Source organism: Ursus americanus, chromosome 16 (genome assembly GCF_024610735.1).
Source record: "Ursus americanus isolate L20-20 chromosome 16, mUrsAme1.1.p, whole genome shotgun sequence".
NCBI classification, from domain to species: domain Eukaryota; kingdom Metazoa; phylum Chordata; class Mammalia; order Carnivora; family Ursidae; genus Ursus; species Ursus americanus.
In genome coordinates, this window is record NC_142142.1 from 11,703,058 (window position 1) to 11,726,316 (window position 23,259).

At 47.5% G+C, this 23,259-nt stretch overlaps 2 protein-coding genes across 7 annotated transcripts in view; one reads left to right on the plus strand and one right to left on the minus strand.

Moving 5' to 3' along the window:
• Positions 1-10,326, plus strand: part of MYO7A (myosin VIIA) — a 79,431-nt gene extending 69,105 nt beyond the window's left edge. For 5 of the 6 annotated variants that reach the window (XM_045816141.2, XM_045816146.2, XM_045816142.2 and 2 more), the window contains 10 exons: positions 445-600; positions 1,080-1,185; positions 2,300-2,413; positions 3,452-3,539; positions 3,716-3,822; positions 6,182-6,367; positions 6,816-6,932; positions 7,993-8,076; positions 8,989-9,108; positions 9,709-10,326. In XM_045816141.2, the coding sequence (XP_045672097.2) occupies positions 445-600; positions 1,080-1,185; positions 2,300-2,413; positions 3,452-3,539; positions 3,716-3,822; positions 6,182-6,367; positions 6,816-6,932; positions 7,993-8,076; positions 8,989-9,108; positions 9,709-9,798 (1,168 nt within the window). In that variant the 3' untranslated portion in view covers positions 9,799-10,326. The remainder of the gene's footprint in view (positions 1-444; positions 601-1,079; positions 1,186-2,299; positions 2,414-3,451; positions 3,540-3,715; positions 3,823-6,181; positions 6,368-6,815; positions 6,933-7,992; positions 8,077-8,988; positions 9,109-9,708) is intronic. The other variant, XM_087868178.1, reaches the window with a different exon arrangement.
• Positions 10,327-11,992: 1,666 nt separating this feature from the next.
• Positions 11,993-23,259, minus strand: part of GDPD4 (glycerophosphodiester phosphodiesterase domain containing 4) — a 133,763-nt gene continuing 122,496 nt past the window's right edge. The window contains exons 16-17 of the mRNA XM_087868179.1: positions 12,274-12,446; positions 11,993-12,185 (exon numbers count right to left, since the gene is read on the minus strand). Of these exons, the coding sequence (XP_087724305.1) occupies positions 12,012-12,185; positions 12,274-12,446 (347 nt within the window). The 3' untranslated portion in view covers positions 11,993-12,011. The remainder of the gene's footprint in view (positions 12,186-12,273; positions 12,447-23,259) is intronic.

Genomic DNA, 23,259 nt, shown 5'->3' on the forward strand with positions numbered 1-23,259 from the left:
TGTGTATCAGAATTTGCCTCAGCCTTCAAAACCGAGATCAAATGCCACCTCCTCCCAGAAGCCCTCTATGCTTCTTTCCTGTCAGGCCCAAGGAACTCAGAGTGGTGCCGGAGGGAGCCCAGAGGCTGGGCTAACTCTGTGCTACTCAAAGAGTAGATGAGCTAAAGAGCTTTTGCCAGAACACAAACCACGCACTGCTTCCCTCATAGGAAAGTCTTGCCAGGAAACAAAATCGTAGTTGAACCAGGAGTGCTTGGTTGACAGCAGATTTTCAGTCGGGCTCGAGCACCTCGCTTCCAGGGCGCGCGTAACGGTGTGGCCCGGCGTGGGCTGGCCCGCCGCACCCTGAGGAGCGCTGACGGGGTCTGGCTGTCAGCCAGGTGGGTCTGGGCAGGCCCGTGCTGGCCCGCGTACCCCCGCCGGACCCCGCCCGTCTCCCGGCAGGTACAGCGAGGAGCGGGGCTGGGAGCTGCTCTGGCTGTGCACGGGCCTCTTCCCGCCCAGCAGCGTCCTCCTGCCCCACGTGCAGCGCTTCCTGCAGTCCCGCAAGCACTGCCCGCTGGCCCTCGACTGCCTGCAGCGCCTCCAGAAAGCCCTGAGGTACGGCGGCCCGCGAAGAGCTGGGGCCAGGGGCCGGGAGGTGTTCCCAGCCGCACCGGGCTGGCGGTGTCCCTCGGGGATGAGGACGGGACCACACACGAGAGGTGGGACCCGCCCGAGGCTGTGGCCCGCCGGGCCCGCGCAGGCGCGCTTTGCGTCTGGCCGTGCAGAAGGCCCTATGCAGGCCTGGCAGACTGCGGGCGAGGCCGACACCTGGGCCGCACCTCGAATTCTGCAAAGCCCCCTTCATCCTCTGCCTCACTCGGTCCCCTCCACAGTCCGGAGTGGCGGGTTCTCTTCTCTCACGCTATAGTTGAGGAACTGGAGGCTCTGAGAGGTTAAGTGACTGTCACCTGGTAGGAAGTGGTGGACAATCAGAACTAGGGTCTGTCTCCAAAGTTCCCTCTGTTCCGTGCGCCCTGTGGCCCCCTGAACCCGCTGACTCCTGACTGCCCCTCCACCCATCTCCTGGTTTTCAGAAATGGGTCCCGGAAGTACCCCCCACATCTGGTGGAGGTGGAGGCCATCCAGCACAAAACCACCCAGATTTTCCACAAGGTCTACTTCCCCGACGACACCGACGAGGTGAGGGCTGCTGGCTTCTTGGGCACTGGATGCTCCCGCAGGACCGGGCTCCCTGAGGACACAGGGGCAGCCCTGACACCTCCCCCCTGCCATCCCCACATTTGCCCCCACCCTTGTGCTCCTCAGTGGAGTCAGGGCTCAGCTGACAGGCTAGAGACTCTGTCGGGAGACCTGGGGTTCCCAGTCCGACCTCCTGGTGTCTCCAGCAGCTTCCTTGAGAAGATCACTCTTCCCTCTCTCTGAGGAGGCTCTGGCTTGGAGAAAAGTGCTCTCTCCCTCTGAGCTGAGCTTTGTGCTGGTACCACTCCCCGCTGCCAGCTCTGTCCCTGGGCACAGGCCCGCCTGCCCCCACGGCCCCACTGAAGCCTCCCTGTTGCCCTGAGCCACTTTCCTGCAGGCCTCTTCCTTCCTCCTCACCTGACCTGGTTGTCGGTCTTCCTGTCCAAAGGTCCTGTTTGTCTTCCCGTCGTGCCCATTACGTCAGGTTGCTTCGTGACTGCTGCTCCCTACCCCATCTCAGCACAGGGGCTCATTCAGATAAATGAGTCCAGTACCGAAACTTTTAGTTTGAAAAGCAGTTTTAACACTTGTCCAGAGACTAGAGACTCAGAAATGCCATAATAGGATTGCAGTGACAAGGGCAAGAAACGAACAGGTCCTTTCCTGTCCCTCCAGTGGAAGGTTATATGAAACAGTGCCCGCACCTCCCTCTAACCCAGGCTGCTTCCCCTCTCGCCTTTTTCCTCCCCTTTCTGGAATTTGCTTTCTTCTTCCTCCAGCCTCTCTCCTCCCAGTCACCCCACCCATCTGTGCTCCCTGGGCCTCTCATCCCCGTGCTTGTATAGCCAGGCCCAGAACCCTGGAAGCAGAGGCCAAGTCTGCTTGGAGGGTGGGAAGGACACGATCTGGGAAAATCTGGACAGAAGTTGACTTTTTCCTTTTCTTAAATGCCATGCCCAGCTCTAGACCCATGGGGAAGGTGCCCTCCATGGGAGGGGAGGGGGGGACAGGAGGGGACTCAATTTAGTTGCAGGCACAGACAGAGGGATGCAAGAAGCCCCAGCAGAGGCCTTGCTAGAGCCAAGTAACCACCTCTGCTCCCGACACTCCCCAGGCCTTTGAGGTGGAGTCCAGCACTAAGGCTAAAGACTTCTGCCAGAACGTCGCAGCCCGGCTGCTCCTCAAGTCCGCAGAGGGATTCAGCCTCTTTGTCAAAATTGCAGACAAGGTGGGTCGTGGGTCACTGGCTATTTATCAGACCCCTGTTGGTCTGTCTGTTGGAACATTTGCTTGGGCCATAGGAGCTGGGAGCTCGTGGGGCAGCAGGGAGGGGAGAGAATGAGGGAGGGAGAGAGGGGAGGAGAGAGTTGTGCTTGCATGTGGCATCTGTGTCCCTCTCCTTCTTACATCCCTGCAAGGGCCCCCTTACTTGTAGGAGCTTCCCCTAAATCTCTCTCTTCTGACACAGAGCAGAGCATGGCCTCAAACCTCTTGGGAGCCATGTGGTACTTCATGTTCTGGATACACCAGGCTCAGCACTCTGCCGCAACACACGTGTCCTTCCAGATTTGATTTGCCTTGCTGAGACCAATTAACCCTTGAAATAACCCTTGAAAGGAGGGTGATTATCCCCACCTCACAGATGGCAAAACCTGGACTCAGAAAGGTTAAGTAACTCATCCAAAGTCACGCAGCAAGAACGCAGACTCAGATAGGTCTGACCCCAAGGCACAGGCCCCTGCCACATCCATACTGCTCTCCCCCACTTCTGTGTCTGTAGAGGTCAAGGGCTCAGCTTTAGAGCCTCTTCCTGTAGGAAGGCTTCCCTGACCGTGTCAGGGAGATCGGGTGCTCTCTCACATTCCCTGTGCATCCACATCTGTCTCCTCATTTCACAGGTGTGCCAGACACTGGGGACCCACAGGTGATCTCAGTGAGGTCCTGGACCCAGAGGAGCTCAGAGCCTGTGGGAGGAGTAGGTCACGGATGCTGGAGAATGTCCAAGGGGGGGACTGGGCCTCATTCTTGGCCTTCTCCCCAGGGTCTAGGGAGACGTGCAGTTGGTCTGTGCTGAACAACGAATGACTGGCACTCTGGGCAGGAAGTAGGCTCTGTTCTGGACACATTCAACAGGCACAGTCAGGACAGGGTGGGACACCGCTTCTGGTTGCAGGAAAGGGCCACCAGGAGGGCCTTGGATGGGAAAGTGAGAAAACTCAGTATTGCTGGAACTAAAATGAGTGGACTGCAATGCGCATTTCCCTAGGTCATCAGCGTCCCTGAGAATGACTTCTTCTTTGACTTTGTTCGACACCTGACAGACTGGATAAAGAAAGCACGGCCCGTCAAGGATGGTAACGTGAGGCCGGGTCCTGGGATCATGTGAGGCCCGGAGCTGGACAGGTGCTGGCTCAGCGCCATACAGCGAGGCCCATCTGTGTGGGACCTGAGCTCGGGCCTCCTCCAGGGCTTGTGCTGGGCGACCCTCTGTGCTGGGACCCTCTGGGTGACTGACTGCCCTCTGCCACAGGAATTGTGCCCTCGCTCACGTACCAGGTGTTCTTCATGAAGAAGCTGTGGACCACCACAGTGCCCGGGAAGGACCCGATGGCCGATTCCATCTTCCACTATTACCAGGTGAGCCGCCTAGCACCTCTCTGCTGTGGCTGCCTCCGCGTGCTGCTAATCCCGCTCTATTTGGGGAAAGCAGGAACCTGCTGTCCTTGCCAGGAGAGGGGCCTGTAACAGCTAGGCCTCTGAGAGGTTCCTGATTCCTGCTGGGATCCTGGGGACTGGTTCAGCCTCACACTCTTCTCCTTCCTTAGGGCCTTATACTTTCTTTTGAACTCTTAGTCCCCACCTGTTCACACCCTTCCCTTGGTGAGGGGCTGTCCTCTGAATTCCAGGTTCTGCTGCTCTAACCTGGGTGTATCCGGGTGTATCTGAGGCCTCAGTGTGAATGCATAAATGCTTTCCAGCACAAGCATGTGCCTGTGGGAAGCCGGGGGTGGGGTGGGGTGGGGAAGCCTTCATGTTGAACCTCTATTCCGTGTCTGGCATTTTTCACTCATTTTGCCCTCCCAGCAAACCCCAACAAGTAGGCATGTTTTCCCATTTTATATATAGAGAAACTGAGATGCAGAGAGATTAAGTGATGTAATTAGGATGACAGGGCAGGTGAAACCGGGGTTTGATTCCATGTCTTCACAACAGCAGACTCCGCGATCTTTTCTGGGCTAGCCCATTTACCTTTACCATCTACCTGTGGGGCAGGTGGACCAGGATGCTGGGAAGGCTGGGGGAGGCAGGGCTGGTGGCTGCCATGGTAAAGAGACTCCTGGCTCCTGGCCTGGGAGTCAGCAGGGCTCGTTCACACGTGAGCTCTGCCTCTCCCCACGGTGCCCATGTAGTGAATGAAAATGTGAATGTCAACTGCCAGTTCCCCCAAGGCAGAAACCCACGTCAGCCTTGACACCTCCCTCTCCTTCCTTTCCCCTGTCCCAGATCATTCACCTGATAACTTCACGTCCCAAATTTCTCTAAAATCCATCCACATCTCTCCATTACCACCTGTACCCACTCGGGTCAGTCCATCATCTTCTCTAGTCTAGATGAAGCAGTAACCTTTCCCCTGAGCTCCCCTGTCCATTTCCCCCCGCCTTGAATGCATTCTCCACGGGGGGGGGGGTGTCCATCATGCTTTTGGGACCCTCTCAGTGGCTTCCCATGGCTCTCAAGGTAGAACCCCAAATCCTGACTATGGCCTTGCATGGGGGTGCCACCAGCCACTTCTGCTGCCTTGTCTTTTACCCAGCACCCCACTGTTCACTTCCCTCCAGCTATAAAGTTCTCAGGTATGCTAGGGAGCCTTTGTAACATTCTCTCTTTGGGAAGCTATTCCCTAGGTTCTTTCCTTCACCTACTGAGCTTTTAGATGTTATTTCAATCATAAGGGAATTCTTCCCTGTTCTTAAGACTAAATCAGGTCATCTGGTTATATGCCGTTATAGCACTGAGGAGATTCCTTCAAAGATTATAATTATACATTGATTTGGGAGGATGGTTGTCTGTTCTGGCCTTGACTACAAGTTCTATGAGAGGAGAGAGGGTATATGTTATTGCTTAAAGGCCCTGGCTCAGAGTAGATGCTCAACAGATATGTGTTGACGTGGTGGATGGGTGAATAGGCAGTGACTCAGTGAATGAATAGGTGGAAGAATGGATGGTGGGTGAACTCATGGGTGGCTGTTGGTGGGTAGATAGATGGACAAATGGGAAGTGGATGTGGGTAGGTAGAACCATCTGGGTGGGTGGATGGATGGATGGGTAGATAGTGGGTGAGGAGATGAAAAGGTGGATGGATAATAATTGACTCAGGTTTCTAATCTGCAGTGTGTCCTCAGGCCAGCCTCAGTTTCCCTATGCTTTAAAGAGTGGGTATGACAGTTGTGAGGCTGTGGGTGGTGTTGGCCCTTTAGAGGCTTCATCTTTGCTTTTGGTCCACTCCTCATCCTCAGTTACTCTGTCTCTGGGTCTGGAAGTTCGAAGTGGGGAAGGGGCTGGTGTTGCTGATGAAACCAGCTGGTCTCCAGGGAACACAGTGGGAGGAGGAGGTCAGCCTGAGAGGTGTTTTTCAAGGAAGGACAGGCTTGGAAGGTGAGGGGTGTGGAAGAGTCTCAGGTTCACCGACTGGTCACTCTGAGTTTCTCTGTCTTTGAGATGGGGCTGCTCACCTCACCAGACTCTTATGAGGGGAGAGGAGATCATATTCATACATGGCTTTGCTTCCCAACTGTAACGTGCTGGATCGGTGCAGGCATGACTGCTACTGCCCTGTGCTGTGCTGTCTCCCCTGGGGGCACAGTGTCAGCTGAGGCTGGAGAAGCAGGTAGGCCCAAATGTGCAGTAGGGTAGTAGATGCCACTGCAGGCTGGTAGGGAAGGAGCCCGCTTCCTCCAGCTCCCTCCACACCTACGACCTGCTCTGCCTCTGGCAGGAGTTGCCCAAGTATCTCCGGGGCTACCACAAGTGCACGCGGGAGGAGGTGCTGCAGCTGGGGGCGCTGATCTACAGGGTCAAATTCGAGGAGGACAAGTCCTACTTCCCCAGTATCCCCAAGCTGCTACGGGAGCTGGTGCCCCAGGACCTCATTCGGCAGATCTCACCTGACGACTGGAAGCGGGTGAGTACAGAGGAGGCAGCAGGACTAAGGACACCGCTGAATGGGTTTCTGGGTACCCCATGGATGAGGGGAAAGGTGCTGGCCAGCAGCCTAGGGAAGTCTCTCTTGTGGCCCCTGTGTATGATAAATTCACCCTCCCATCTTCCCTTCCACTTGCTTTAGTATCCAGTCTTCCAGGCAAAGGCCTCACCTGGCCTCTTGGTAGTAATCTGCCCTGTCCTGGTTACGAGGGTGACCTGATTTTACTTGATACTCTTTGGCCTGCTTGCTTAGGGGAGGGCTGGAAGGGGAGGGCGATCAGGATTCCATTAACTGGGATAAGGGGGGAGCCCCTCATGGCCTCCAGGACCCCCACCCTCTGCCTGGCCCCTCCAGGGCCCACGACAGCTGACAGTGCAGGTGGGATAGGAGTGATGGGAGAGGCCTCTGACACATACTCCCCCGGCAGTCTATCGTCGCCTACTTCAACAAGCATGCAGGGAAGTCCAAGGAGGAAGCCAAGCTAGCCTTCCTAAAGCTCATCTTCAAGTGGCCCACCTTTGGTTCAGCTTTCTTTGAGGTGAAGGTACGTTACGGGTGGTTTCTCAGGAGGAAGAGGTCAAGGAGTGGGGGCAAGAAGGCACAGAAACTCCTCCCCAGGACTGTGGGAAATAGCCATGGCCTTTGCCACCTGCGCTGGCAAGGAAAGGAGGGAAGCACCCTCAACTTTGCACCACCTGGGTGTCTCAGCCCTGGGACACAAGGAACCACCAGAAGCTCAGCCTGGGAGGGAGGCAGATATGTAATGGAGAAGGAACTGTGCTGTGTGACAAGGGGAGCCCTCATCAAGGTGGTGGAGCCTCACAGGCCTACCCAGACTATGAAGGCTGAGGAGGCAACACCTGCACTTTCCAGGAAGACCCTGGGGAGAGTATTCCTGGCAGAGGGCCTAGCATGAGCACAGGAAGTGCAAGTGGTTGAGTATGGGTGGGCGTAGGGTATGAAGCAAGCAGACTGCAGTGAGGCAGCTTGGCAAACAGGCAAGGGGATGGGTTTCCTCCTGCAGGTGGTGGCCGATTCTGGAGGGTTCCGAACAGGGTTGATGGGGCCAGAAGTGTACTCTGACTGCAGGGTGGAGGTGGGCCTGAGGGGCAGGAGCAGAGGTAGGAAAATGGTGGACAGGCTGGCATGAGAACTGTGGGGATAGGTCAGGATGGAGAGAAGGGAATGGCCTGTTTACATACCTTGGATGGGGGCCTTTTGAGAAGTCTGGCTGTGCAAGGAAGAGAGGGAGGCCCAAAGGTAAGCTGGAGGCAGGGGTAGAGTTCAGAGAGGGTTTTTAAATATGAAAGACATTTGGGCTGAGAGAGGAGAAAGCACAGACTCCTAGAGAAGCAGGAGAGAAGGGATGAAACTGCCACTGGGGAGGGTGGGAGATGGGGTCATTTGGGGACCCATGAAGGGATCTGGGTGGCACTGAGGGCCCAGCAGAGGTGAAAACCATGAGGTTGTGGCAGGGCCGCTAGCTCTGCTGCACCCCAGGCATCGAGCAGGCAGCAAGAGAGGGCAGCTTAACCCTAGCTCCCAGCTTTTCCTGCTCTGGGTTCCCCCAGCTAGATCTGATCATTTCTGGCTCTCTTTGCTAGCAAACTACGGAGCCAAACTTCCCTGAGATCCTCTTAATTGCCATCAATAAGTACGGGGTCAGCCTCATTGATCCCAGAACCAAGGTGAGCAGTGACAGGGGAGAGCAGGGGTGGGGAGGTGGACTTCTCTGTCTGCACCTCTAACAACAGTCCCCAGACCCAACCCCCAAAGAGGGGGTTGCCCTCTTGGCCACACATCTTGAGAAGTTGTCTGTGTTTGCTTTGTCAACTTCCTTTCCTGCTCCGTCAAAATTGCTCTCCTAGAGTTACTAGCCAACACCTTGCTACTAAATCCAATGAACTTGTTAGTACTTGGCCTATCAGCATCACTGGACCCTACCAACCTTTCCATCCTCCGACAGTGCTCTCTGTCCATATTGGTCAGGATGGCACACTGCACTTTGGGTGGGGGGCTGTAACTGCTGCTCATATTCATGGGCCAGAGCAGTCCTCACCAAGGGAACCAGGAAGCACAGTCCTACTACATACCCAGGAGGGGTACAACTGGACCATTGGCGAAGGGAGCCAATGGCCACCATCTTCCCCTTGTGCTCATGTGCTCCACGTTCCTGGTTTTTCTCTTACTACTCTTAGTCATTCTTCTCACATACTTCTGTGGGATTCTCCACCCACACACATCACGCTCCCCAAGCTGTCCTTGTCATCTTCTTGTCTTCCACCTCAGGACCATCTCATTCAGGATCACAGTTGCAGTTTCTTCGAGCCTCTCTAATTTCCAGTTCCAGCCCCACATACCCCACAGCCTCTCAGACTTCCTTGGACGTCCCACCACCTGGCCCCAAATGAGGCATGGAGGCAGGGAGGCACCTGCCTCCCCCAGCAACTCCACAGCAGGACTGGCTTCTATATTCTTGCTCCTTCTCTCGTCTGAGGGCCCAAGGGCTTTCTGGTGGGTGGTATCTATGGGCTAGAACTGACGGAGGTGAGGCCAGAGAGTCTAGAATGTGCAGCTTCAGACTTTCTCTGCTTCCTCAGGACATCTTGACCACTCATCCCTTCACCAAGATCTCCAACTGGAGCAGCGGCAACACCTATTTCCACATCACCATTGGGAACCTGGTGCGTGGGAGCAAATTGCTCTGTGAGACATCACTGGTGAGAGCTCTTCTGTTTAGGCCTGGTGGGCTTCCCTGCTTTGCCTGCAGCTCCAGCTATCCTCTCAGTCCCCAGAACAAACACAAGAGTGCATGGCTTGGCCTGAGATTGGGACCAAGGGTCAGATTGGGCCAAAGTCAGGTCAATTTGAGGCTTAGCTTAGGTCTGGGAAAGGGGCTTAATTTGGGGCTGAGGAAGAGACCCCTCATTTAATAATTATAGTTTGAGTGACTTTAGTATCTGGGAACTGAGCCTTTAGCCCCTGAATTCAACAGCAGACGCATTAGCAATGAGGCTTCTTCGACTGAGCTGAACTTCAAAGGCATGGCTCAACTGGTAGAGCCTTTAGAGTCATCAGCATGTGAGGGACCTACAAGCTAGGGCCTTCACGTCTGGTCATAACAACTTAGAACCTTAGACATCTGGCTGGATGAGTCCAGCCCTTCAAGTATACAGCTGGGGAGACTGGGTCTAGAGCAGGACAGGATTATCCTTTGTCCAGGGCTCTGCCCTCTGCAGTTTCCTGGAAGGGTTCTGGGTCTGAGTGGGTTGGCTCTGTCACACTTTTTGCTCTGTTTATCTTCTTGCTGCTGTTTCCAGGGCTACAAGATGGATGACCTCCTGACTTCCTACATTAGCCAGATGCTCACGGCCATGAGCAAACAGCGGGGCTCCAGGAGTGGCAAGTGAACAGTGAGGGAGGTGGTGCTGGCTCAGGCCCATCAGCTACCTCTGCAGGTTGGGGAGGACTTTGTCATCTGGGCAGGGAGTCTGCGCCAGCCGGCCACCACTGATTACACCAACTTGGCTTCCTATCCTTCTTCCAGCGAGGCAGCCTTGCTGGGATGCAGAACTCCCTCGATCCACTCCTGAGGGTTGGTTCTAGTCCTGGCTTGCTGTGGCCTTCCTAGTAAGAGCCTGTGCTCCTTGGATGCCTTTCTTAGACCAGTCCTACCATGTGACCTCCCTTGACTTTCTGTGCACCACTGCAACAGGGGATCAAGAGGACAACTTAGTTCTCCATACTGGGACCAACCAAACCAAACCAACCAAGAATATTCTGAAACCTAAGGGAGTGGCTTAATTCCTGTAAGTCCAGGATCCTCAGCTGGGATGGGGGAGACAGACCACTTTTATATATTGCAGTGTGAGTGCTGAGCCCCTGTGCTAGTTCCCCTGATCACCTGAGGGTATAAAGGATGTGTTTAATCTTTTGGCCCTATAGTGTCTTTGCTGGGGGAAGGGGAGAGAGTGAGGGAGTGTGTATGGAACAAAGACAGGGCCCTGTGGGAGTGGCCTGTGTTAAGTATCTCCTCAGTCTATGTGTGCAGGGCTAAGCTGGTCTGTGTTTGGGGGTTGGGGTCCCTGAGCCCAAGGTGTGCTTGAAAGGGCTTAAAGGGACTGGTTGGGACCAGGGCGGGTTGGGGGTAAATGTTGGGACATCAGTCTGGGAGATAGGGACTTAAGTGTGCAGGGGCTGGGGATCTAGATGTAGGAACCAGCTTCTGGGCCCTAACTAGGGCCAGTGGAGCCAGAGTGGCCCCAGCGTCCTCTCAGAGACCTCTCCTTAGTTCATCAACAACTCCAAGAAGGATGCTGCCTTGGGTTAAATCCCTATGTCCTGAGAGTGCCTATAAATGTTACTTTGTGACCATGATGAAACAACCAAGTTGGGCCATGATCTAGGCAGGTATGCGGGTGGGGCATCCTCCTAGGCTGTGGCTAGAAGGAGCGCCTAGAGAAATGACAGTGGAGAATCCCCTTGAGGAAGGCATGTTTATGATCAGCCCCCAAGGTCCCCCTAATACTGCAGCAGAGCTGAGTCTTTAATGTCTTGGGTCATCTGCATCTGGATGCCCAAACATGCCACAGGGAGCGCTATTCCCCAGCTACCTGTGTGGGAGGGGCTGCCTGTGAAAATGGAGGACTCCACCCAGACAGCCCTGCTTCCTGGGGTGATCATGTGCTGTCTGAGACAGCTTTGCCCCACTGATGTTCACACGGTTCTACAGGAAGCCCAGGATCAGTGTGAGCCAGAAGGAAGGTGCAGTGATGGTCTGCCCCTACGCCATCATATTGATGGAGCTACAGAGGCTCAGAGAAGGAGTGTGAATAGGTAAAAGTCACACAGAACTCAGTTCACTGCTTCTAGCATTTAGCTCTCAGACACAAGGGGCTCCAGATGTTTGTTCTGTGCTCTAGTTCCCCTTCAAGGCTTAGGGCTGGTGGGTGGGCACAGAATTTTACCCATCATCCCACTGCACATTAGATCACAGGGTATGTGTGTGTGGGATGAGATCTTTCCTCCAACTCATGCCACTTCTCATTCGCTGACTCAGGATGGCATCACTTTTGCACTCATCCCCTAGTCTCTGTCAGCCTGAGTGATCACAGAGGGGTCCAAATAATACATCATTTACCTTCTGGGTTCCCGAGAGGTTGCCTTTATTCCACACTGATGTGCACAAAGCCATCCTTTAGCAGGGAGTACTATGAAGGGTTAGGATGAGAAACCCTGTAACATCAGAGAACAACTAGCTCCAACTCCAAGACTACAACTCCCTTGCCCACCCCTGTACGATGCATTCTTTATGGAAAGCGCTAGACCAGAATGGTCCTCCTCAGAGCCTCAGTGGCCCTTCTGAACTCCTTTCTTGACTATTCCCCACCATCACCACCCTTAGGCACAGAGAGGAAGAGGGAGGAGAAGGCAAGGCACAATGAAATTTTCTCCAAAGACATCCTGTAGGAGAAGGAGGACATGCTAGAGAAGGAATGCACTGTATGAAGGGACTCCTGGCAAGAGGATTTAACGATGAGGGTCTCCTGGGATTTTCCAGATGGAGGCCTCTTTGGTGGGCACTGTGAATCCCAGGGTTTCTGTGGCAGGGGGTCAATGTGATTTAGTGGAGGGGGTCTGTCTGATGACTCCCCTGGTGGGGGAACAGTGGTGGTTTGATGTTCTTAGGGGACACTGGTGGTTTGACTTTCCCCCTGGGGGATACTGGTGGTTTGACTTTCCCCCTGGGGGACACTGGTGGTTTGACTTCCCCCCTGGGGAACACTGGTGGTTTGACCTTCCCCCTGGGGGACATTGGTAGTTAGATCTCCTTGGGGGACATTGGTGGCTTGACCTTCCCCTTGTGGGGTCACCAGTGGTTTCACATCATCCTTGGGGGAGTATTGCTGGTCTGAGGGCCTCGTGCTTGGGGGCTTCTGTGACACAGAAGGAGTTTGGATATCTGAAAGTTTGGGGGATTTAGGATGGCTGGAAGGTGGCCACAGTCCAAGGGTTTTCTGTGACTCATTTTCTATGTCAGAGGCTGGTTCCTGAATATCTGTAGGAGATAGAAAAGACATAAACACAGACTCTTTAGTGTCACTTCCCCGATCTGTGTGTGCTATGTGGTGAACTTACTGTCATCTCTTAAATGTTAGAACCACCCCCACTCCCTCAGGCTCATTCTTCTAAAATGCTCCCCCAAGATTTTGGGAAAACTTGTAAGTGGCCCTCCAATTCTGCCTGGGGCAAAAACAAGTCCATTATGTGAGGTTATGGAAGCTCCAAAGGAAGCTCTCCAAAAGTAGCATTTTCTTAAAGATTATGTATTTTACAATAATTGGTTTCAAATCAGTTTATAGGGAAAAAGAAACATGTTTCCCCACTACAATGTGAGCTTCTTGAGGCCAGGGACCTTTGGTTTGCTTGCCACTATATCCCTGGTATCCAGAAAAATGTCACATACTAGGTGCTTGATAAATATCTTTTGACTAATTGACTGATGGAAAAACTGGTAATAGAGAATTCAGACTTACTCTCCTACTTGGAGCAAATTTTTCAAATGGACAAAATACAAAGAAACATAGCAAAATTATTAGAGTTAGCAATATAATGAGGAGTTTTGGGGACCAAATCAAGAAGAATGTGAAAATGTAAAAAGATAAGCCTATACCCAACTATACACTGTCTATAAGAAATTCACTTTAGATACAAAGACACAAATAAATTGAAAAAAAAAAAGAATGGAAAAATAAAAACCTTGTTAATACTAAAGAGATGGAGGTGCTATTAATATCACACAAAGTAGACTTCAGAGCAAGAATATTAGCAGAGATAAAGAAGTTCATTTCTAATGATAAAGAGGTCATTTCATCAAGAAGCCATAACCCTAAATATTTACACACCTATTAACAGTTTTTCAAAACACACGAAACAAAGACAGATAAGACTACAAAGAGAAATCTACAATTATACTTGAAGATTTCAATACTCCATTCTCAGTAACGAATAGAACTAGGCAGAAAATCAGTAAGATATAGGACACCTGAAAAACACTACTGGTTCTGGTCCAAGATGGTGATGTAGGAAGATGCTGAACTCACCTCCTCCACAGACACCTATTTATAGAGCAATTTCTCCTGAAGATGACCTGAGGGCTGATTGACAGCTTCTTCACCATGAAAGAAACCACACAGAGAATGGCAGGAGAGACAGAGACATAGTAAGGAAGAGAATCCCCACACCAACTCTGCAAACTGCAGTGGTGGGGATGGATAATACTGAGGGGTTGTAAACTGATTTGTCTGCCCTGAGGCACAGGAAAAAAAAAAAGGTCTTGGTTTAAAAGGGCAACTAGAATATAAAGCAACCAGTCATAGAAGCCTGCCAAACAGTGGGGGAGGTGGCTGGAACCCTCTCTGGGTAACAGGAGCTGGCAAATGTGGATGGAAGCAGGGTCTGGGCATCCTAGCTGGCCTACTGTCACAGTGATCCTCAGAGCCCTAACCCACACCAGCCTAAGCCATCCCTCTAAGGCAGCCCCAGTGTAGCACAAACTGGGACAACCCTGGTCAGTGCTCGCTACAGTTAGAGCCATCTTGCCATGGTGGCATAGGCGTAAAGCACCCTGGAACACCCTACGTCCAAACCACTTTGGCTCCAGACAACTTGCTAAGGTACTCCTGGCACAGATGCACACCTCAGCTCTAGCTGCCCTGCCAGGGTGCCTCTGAATTGAGCACCGTGGAACACCCGACCTGCACCCACTTCAGTTTCAGTAGTGCTTCCAGGGCACTGACTGCACAGAGAATCTCGAGACCACCCCTGCCCACACCCACTCCAGCTTTGGCCATCCAGAGTGCCCTGGAACCCCCAACTCATAACCAGCCAAACTCACCAGGCATAACAGTATACACAAGGGATGACCATAAACAAGACCATTCCTCTAAGTTTAGGAGAAGTAGCTGTTCTGCCTAATTTATAGAAACACAGAGTCAAGCAAAATGAGGAGACAGAGGAATATGCTGCAAATGAAAGAACAAGACAAAACCCCAGAAAAGAACTAAATGAAATGTAGATAACCAGTCTACCTGATAACGACTTCAGAGTGATGGTCATAAAGATGTTCACCAGACTGGAGAGAATAGATGAACTTAGAACTTCAACAAAGAGAAAACATAAAAAAAGGGCCACAGTTTAAGAACACAATAACCTAAATGAAAAACACACTAGAAGGAATCAACAGATTCAAGGATTCAGAAGAACAGAGCAGAGATCTGGAAGACAGGGAAAGGGAGAGCACCTGAGCTGAATAGCAAAAAAAAAAAAAAAAATTTAAGATTTTATTTTTTTTAAGTAATCTCTGTACCGAATGTGGGGCTTGAACTTAATCCTGAGATCAAGAGTCACATACTCTACCAACTAAGCCAGCCAGGCAGCCTGGGAAAAAATAATTTTAAAAAGGATAGGCTTAGAGGTCTCTCTCTCTTTTTTTTTTTAAGATTTTATTTATTCATTTGACAGAGAGATGGCCAGTGAGAAAGGAAACACAAGCAGGGGGAGTGAGAGAGGAAGAAGCAGGCTCCCAGCGGAGGATCCTGATGTGGGGCTCAATCCCAGAACGCTGGGATCACACCCTGAGCCAAAGGCAGATGCTTAACGACTGAGCCACCCAGGCGCCCCAGGATTAGAGGTCTCTTGAGCAACATCAAATGAACAAACATTTGCATTATAGGGGTTCCACAGGGAAAAGAGAGAGAGAAAGGCAGAAAACTTATTTGAAGAAACAACTGAAAACTTCCATAACCCCAGGAAGGAAACAGGTTTAGGAAGCACATAAAGTTAAAAACAAGATGAACCCAATGAGGTCCAAAACCATGACACATAGCTATTAAAATGTCAAAGTGTAATTTTTTTTTTTTTTAAGCAGAGAGAGAAGCAACTAGTAATGTACAAGGGAAACACCATAAGGCTATCAACTGATTTTTCAACAGAAAAATTCCCAGGCCAGAAGAAAGCGGCTTGATATATTTAAAGTGCTGAAAGGAAAAAACATACAACCAACAATATTCTACCTGGCGAGATTATCATTCAGAACTGAGGAAGAGGTAAAGGGTTTCCAAAATAAGTTAAAGGAGTTTTCACCACTATACTGGCCTTACAAGAAATGTTAAAGGGACTTCTTTAAGTAGAAAAGGCCATAACTGTAAGAAATTTATGAAAGGAAAAAATTCACAAGTAAAAGAAAACATACAGTAAAGCCAGTAGAGCAATCACTTGTGATTTTACTTGTAGTAAAATCACTTATATCTAAAATATTAGTTAAGTGGACTCACAAAAAAATGACAACATAATCATAAAACATGGAGGGTGAGACTAAAATGCAAGTTCCTTTTGAAAGTGTTCAAATTTAAGTGACTATCAACATAATATACCAGGTACTTAGAATGTTACATATGAACTTCATGGTAAGCACAAAGCAAAACCCTATAAGAGATACACGAAAGCCATCAATAACAAGAAAGAGTATAGGAGAAGAAGAAAGGAACAGAGAACTACAAAAACAACCAAAAAACAGTTAAAAATGGCAATAATTACATACCTATCAATGATGAAATGTACATGGTCTAAATGCTTTAATCAAATAACATAGGGTGATGGAATGGATTAAAAAAAAACAAGACCCATCTATATGCTGCCAACAAGAGACTCACTTCAGACATAAAGACACATACAGACTGAAAGTGAAGCAATGGAAAAACATATTCCATGCAAATACAAGGGGGAAAAAGCCAGAGTAGCAATCCTTATGTTAGACAAAATAGACTTTAGAAGAAGACTGTAATGAGACCAAAGAAGGGCATTACATAATGATACAGGGATCAATCCAGGAAGAGGATGTAACAATTGTAAACATCAATGCATCCACACTGGAGAAACTATACACATAGAGCAAATATTAACATTTATAAAGGAAGAAATTAACAGTAGGGAATAATAATAGTAGGGAACTTTAACACCCTACTTACATCAAAGGATAGATCTTCTGTACAGAAAACCAATAAGGAAACTGTGACTTTGAACAACACTTCTTAATAAATTTAAGAAGACTGAAATGTCATGCATCTTTTCTGACCACAACAGCATGGAATTAGAAATCAATTACAAGAAAAAAACCCAGAAAAACACAAACACATGGAGGCTAAACAACATGCTACTAAACAATGAATGGGTCAGTGAAGAAATCAAAGAGGAAATTAAAAAAAATACATGGAGGCAAATGAAAATGTAAACCAATGGTCCAAAATCTTTGAGATGCAGCACAGGCAGTCCTAAGAGGGAAGTATGTAACAACGTAGGCCTTCCTCAAGAAGCAAGAAGAGTCTCAAAGACACAACCTAACTTTACACCAAAAACAGCTAGAAAAAAGAATGACAAATAAAGCCTAAATCCAGCAGGAAAAGGAAAAAATAGAGATTAAGGCAAAGATCAATGACATAGAAATTAAAAAAAAAAAAACGCAGTAGAACAGATCGACAAAACTAGTAGCTGGTTCTTTGAAAGAATAAACAAAATTGATTACCCCCTAGTCAGACTTATCAAAAAAAAAAAAAAAAGGACCCAAATAAAATCATGAATGAAAGAGGAGAGATCACAACCAACACCACAGAAACACGATTATAAGAGAGTATTATGAGCAATTATATACCAACAAATTTGGCAATCTGGAAGAAATGGGTAAATTCCTAGAAACATATAAACTACCAAAACTGAAACAGGAAGAAATAGAAAATCTGAACAGACCCATAACCAGCAAAGAAATTGAATCAGAGTAAAAAAATCTCCCAAAAAACAAGAGTCCAGGGCTGGATGGCTTCCTAGGGGAATTCTACCAAATATTTAAAGAATTAACATCTATTCTTCTGAAACTGTTCCAAAAAAAAAAAAAAAAAACAGAAATGGAAGGAAAACTTCCAAACTCATTCTATGAGGCCAGCAATACCTTGATCCCCAAACCAGACAAAGACCCCACTAAAAAGGAGAATTTCAGACCAATATCCCTGATGAACATAGATACAAAAATTCTCACCAAGATACTAGCAAATTGGATCCAGCAGTATATTAAAAGGATTATTCACTATGACCAAGTGCGATTTATTACCAGACTGCAGGGGTGGTTCAACATCCATAAATCAATGTGATACACCACATTAAAAAAAAAAAAGGATAAGAACCATATTATCCTTTCAATAGATGCAGGAAAAGCATCTGACAAAATACAGCATCAATTCTTGATAAAAACCTCAACAGAGTAGGGATAGAAGGAACATACCTCAATATCATAAAGTGACATTTTAACAATGTTCTTCCAATTCATAAGCATTTAATGTTTTTCAATTTCTTTGTGTCCTCCAGTTTCTTTCATAAGTGTTCTATACTTTTTAGAGTACAGAACTTTTACCTCTTTGGTTAGGTTTTTCTTACAGGTTTTGGTGCAGTTGTAAAGGGGATCCATTCCTTGGTTTCTCCTTCTGCTGCTTCATTATTGGTGTATAGAAATGCAGCAGATTTCTGCACATTGATTTTGTATCCTGTGACTTTTTTGAATTTGTCTATCAGATCTAGCAATTTTTTGGTGGAGTCTTTCAGGTTTTCTACATAGAGTATCATGACATCTGCAAATAGTGAAAGTTTGACTTCTTCCTTGCTGATTTGGATGCCTTCTTTTGTTGTCTGATTGCTGGGGCTAAGACTTCCTGTACTATATTAAATAACAATGGTGACAGTGGACATACCTGTCTTGTTCCTGACCATAGAGGAAAAGCTCTCAGACAATTTCTTCAACAAATGGTGTTGGGAAAACTGGACAGCAACATGCAGAAGAATGAAACTGGACCACTTTCTTATACCATACACAAAAATAAACTCAAAATGAATGAAATACCTAAATGTGAGACAGGAATCCACCAAAATCCTAGAGAGGAACACAGGCAGAAACCTCTCTGACCCCAGCCATAGCAGCTTCTTACTAGATATGTCTCCAGAGGCAAGGGAAACAAAAGCAAAAATGAACTATTAGGACTTCATCAAGATAAAAACCTTCTGCATAGCAAAGGAAACAGTCAATAAAACTAAAAGGCAACTGACAGAATTGAAGAAGATATTTGCAAATGACTTATCTGATAAAAGGTTAGTATCTGAAATCTATAAAGAACTTACCAAACTTAACACCTGAAAAACAAAAAATCCAGTTAAGTAGTGCGCAGAATACACGAATAGACATTTCTCCAAAGAAGACATCAGATGGCTAATAGACATAGGAAAAGATGCTCAACATCACTTGGCATCAGGGAAGTACAAATCAAAACCACAATGAGATATCACCACACACCTGTCAGAATGGCTAAAATGAGCAACTCAGGAAACAACAGATGTTGGCAAGGATATGGAGAAAGGGGAACCCTCTTACACTGTTGGTGGGAATGCAACCTGGTGCAGTCACTCTGGAGAAGAGTATGGAGGTTCCACAAAAAGTTAAAAATAGAACTACCTTAGGACCCCACAATTGTACTGTTAGTTATTTATCCAAAGGATACAAAATAGTGATTTGAAAGGACACATGCACTCCAATGTATAGAGCAGCATTATCAACAATAATCAAACTGTGAAGAGAGCCCAAATGTTGACCAACTGATGAATGGATAAAGAAGACGTGGTGTATATATACAATGGAATATTACTCAGCCATCAAAAAGAATGAAATTGTGCCATTTGCAATGACATGGATAGAGCTAGAGTGTATTATGCTAAGTGAAATAAATCACAGAAAGATAAATACCATATGATTTCCCTCATATGTAGAATTTAAGAAAAAAACAGATGAACATAGGGGAAGGAAAAAAAGAGAGGGAAGCAAACCATAAAAGACTCTTAACTATAGAGAACAAACTGAGGATTGATGGAGGGAAGGGGGTGGTGGATGGGTTAAATGGGTGATGGGTATTAAGGAGAGCACCTGTTGTCATGAGCACTGGATGTTATATATAAGTGATGAATCACTAAATTCCCCTCCTGAAACCAATATTACACTATATATTAACTACCTAGAATTCAAATAAAAATTTGAAACAAACACACAAAAAGAAAGATCAGGGTTACCAAAAGGTAACTATACATTAAAGAAACTGCCTTTAATTTGAGAAAGAAGAGAAGGAGACCTTGAACTAAGTGTGAAGTACCCAAGATTCTCCTCTTTTGAGAACTAGAATTGCCTTGCTAATTAATTAGTCCATCAAATTTAATATGTTCTATTATGAACAAGAAAAATCACTGAAGTATTTTTACAAGGGCACTGTGAGAATCAGCAGAAAATAAGACTCATAACTTCAGAGCAAGAAATGCATACAAAAAAAAAAAATCATGCCATGAGAGAGGAGTTAAGATGGTGGAGGAGTAGGGGTCCCCTTTTTCAGCTGGTCTCCTGAGTCGAGCTGGATAGGTACCAGACCATCCTGAACATCCACGGAATCAGCCTGAGATGTAGGAAGATACACCTGGATCTCTACAAATGAACACCTCCAGCACTGAGTATTGAGGTACAAAGTGGGGAGCCATGAATCTGCACACAGATATCGGAAGATAAACAGAAGGGGGAGGGAGCCTCCATGCTCAGGCACTGGGAAGTGGTAGCCACCTGCACTGGGGAGTGGGCGGATTCGCAGACCAGCACCCGTGAGAGAGCAGGCTGAGACCGTGAGCCTGGGAACGTGCATGACCAGTCTGAAAACTGGAGCTCTGGAGTGCGCACGAAGCACACTGAAATGGAGCTCCAGAGCGCGCGGGGGCAGCTGGCAGATGGCGGTGTTAGAAACACAAAGGACAGAGACCTGCCGGTCGTGGAAGTGAGGACTAGGACACCGGCTGTGGGGCACGCATCCTGGGATGCTGCATGGTTTAGCAGCACCAACAGAAACAGGGTTAAAGAGGCCAGAAGAGCTCAGTGGAGAGCGGTCTGTGATCTCTCTGTTCTGAGACAGAGGCTGGGATTCAGCCACTGCCGCTCTCTCAGAAGAGGCACAGAAAACCGCCAGGGAAAGCCGCCAGAGAACAAAAGCCTGGAAATACTGGCTCACAGTGTGCCCATCCCCATCCCCCTTCACAGGGGACACGAGACTCTACCCAAACAGGGTTGCCTGAGTATCAGGGCCGCAGGCCCCTCCCCCAGAAGGCAGGCTGAAAAATCAAGAAGCCCACATCCCTAAGGTCCGTATAAAACAAGTGCACACTGCCTCGGTCCTGGTCAATAATTTGGGCTCTGGACAACCCCGCAACCTCTCCTCATCAGAATCATGAGAAGGAGAAATCCCCCCAGCAAAGAAAAGACAATGAGTTGGTGGCCTCTGCCACAGAACTAATGGATATGGATATAACCAAATTATCAGAAATGGAGTTCAGAGTAACAATGGTCAAGATGATGTGTAGACATGAAAAAAATATTAATGAAAATATTAACGAGAATATAGACTCTCTAAAGGTGGAAATGAGAACAAATCTGGCAGAAATTAAAAAATGCTATGAATCAAATGCAGTCAAAACTAGATGCTCTGATGGCCAGGGTAAATGAGGCAGAAGAACGAATTAGCGAATTGGAGGATGGGATGGTAGAAGAGAAAACTAAAACAGAAACTTGGCTCAAAAAAATCCAATCTCAAGAATGTAGGTTATGGGAGATTACTGACTCAATGAAACGTTCCAATGTCAGAATCATCAGCATCCCCAAGGGGGTGGAGAAAAAGAGAGATCTAGAAGAGATATTTGAACAAATTATAGCTGAAAACTCCCCTAATCTAGCAAGGGAAACAAACATTCGTGTCCAAGAGGCAGAGAGGACCCCTCCCAAGCTCAACCACGACAAACCTACGCCATGTCACGTCATAGTGCATTTCACAAATATTAGATCCAAGGATACAGTACTGAAAGTGGCCAGGGCAAAGAAATTTCTCACGTACCAAGGCAAAAGTATCAGGATTACGTCAGACCTGTCTACACAGACCTGGAATGAGAGAAAGGGTTGGGGGGGGCATTTTTAAAGCTCTTTCAGAGAAAAACATGCAGCCAAGGATCCTTTATCCAGCAAGTCTGTCATTCAGAATTGATGGAGAGATAAGGACCTTCCAGAATCGCCAGTCACTGACCAATTTCGTAACCACGAAACCAGCCCTACCAGAGATATTAACGGGGGTTCTAGAAAAATAAAAAGGCCCCAAGAGTGATACAGAACAGAAAGTCACAATTGATAGAAACAAAGACTTTATAGGGAACATGACATCATTAAAATCATATCTCTCAATAATCATCCTCAATGTGAATGGCCTAAATGCTCCCATAAAACACCACAGGGTTGCAGATTGGATAAAAAGACATGACCCATCCATTTGCTGTCTACAAGAAACTCATTTTGAACTTAAAGATACATCCAGACTGAAAGTAAAGGGATGGAAAACCATCTTTCATGCCAATGGACCTCAAAAGAAAGCTGGGGTAGCAATTCTTATATCAGACAGGTTGGATTTTAAACTAAAGACTGTAGTTAGAGATACAGAAGGGCACTACATTATTCTTAAAGGATGTATCCAACAAGTGGATATGATATTTATAAATATCTATGCCCCCAAAAGGGGAGCAGCAAGATACACAAGCCAACCTGAACCAGAATAAAGAGACATACAGATAAAAATATGTTAATTGTAGGGGACCTCAACACTCCACTATCAGCAATAGATAGATCACCTAAGCAGAAAATCAACAAAGAAACAAGAGCTTTGAATGCCATACTAGACCAGATGGACCTCATATCTATATCTAGATCTAGATATAGATATAACACTACACCCCAGAACCATAGAATACTCATTCTATTTGAATGCACATGGAACATTCTCAAGAATAGACCATGTTCTGGGTCACAAAACAGGTCTCAACTGATACCAAAAGACTGAAATTATTCCCTGCATATTCTCAGACCACAATGCTTTGAAATTGGAACTCAATCGCAAGGAAAAATTTGGAAGAAACTCAAACACTTGGAAACTAAGAACCATCCTGCTCAAGAATGATTCGATAAACCAGGAAATCAAAAATCAATTTAAACAATTTATGGAGACCAACGAGAATGAAAACGCAAAAGTTCAAAACCTATGGGACACTGCAGGCAGTCCTAAGGGGAAAATACACAGCCATCCAAGCCTCACTCAAAAGAATAGAAAAATCTAAAATGCAGTTTTCATATTCTCACCTAAAGAAGCTGGAACAGCAACAGAAGAACAGGCCTAATCCATGCACGAGAAAGCAGTTGATCAAGATTAGAGCAGAGATCAATGAATTAGAAACCAGGAGTACAGTAGAGCAGATCAACAGAACTAGAAGTTGGTTCTTTGAGAGAATCAATAAAATTGACAGACCTCTGGCAAAACTTATCCAAAAGAATAGAGAAAGGACCCAAATTAATAAAATTATGAATGAAAAGGGAGAGGTCACAACTAACACCAATGACCCCATCAAAAAGGAGAATTACAGACAGATATCCCTGATGAATATGGACACCAAAATTCTCAACAAAATCCTAGCCAATAGGATTCAACAGTACATTAAAAGGATTATCCATCATGACCAAGTGGGATTTATCCCTGGGATGCAAGGGTGGTTCAACATTTGCAAATCTATCAGTGTGATAGATTATATCGACAGGAAAAGAATCAAGAATCATATGATCCTCTCGATAGATGCAGAAAAAGCATTTGACAAAATACAGCATCCTTTCCTGATTAAAACCCTTCAGAATGTAGGGATAGAGGGTACATTCCTCAATCTCA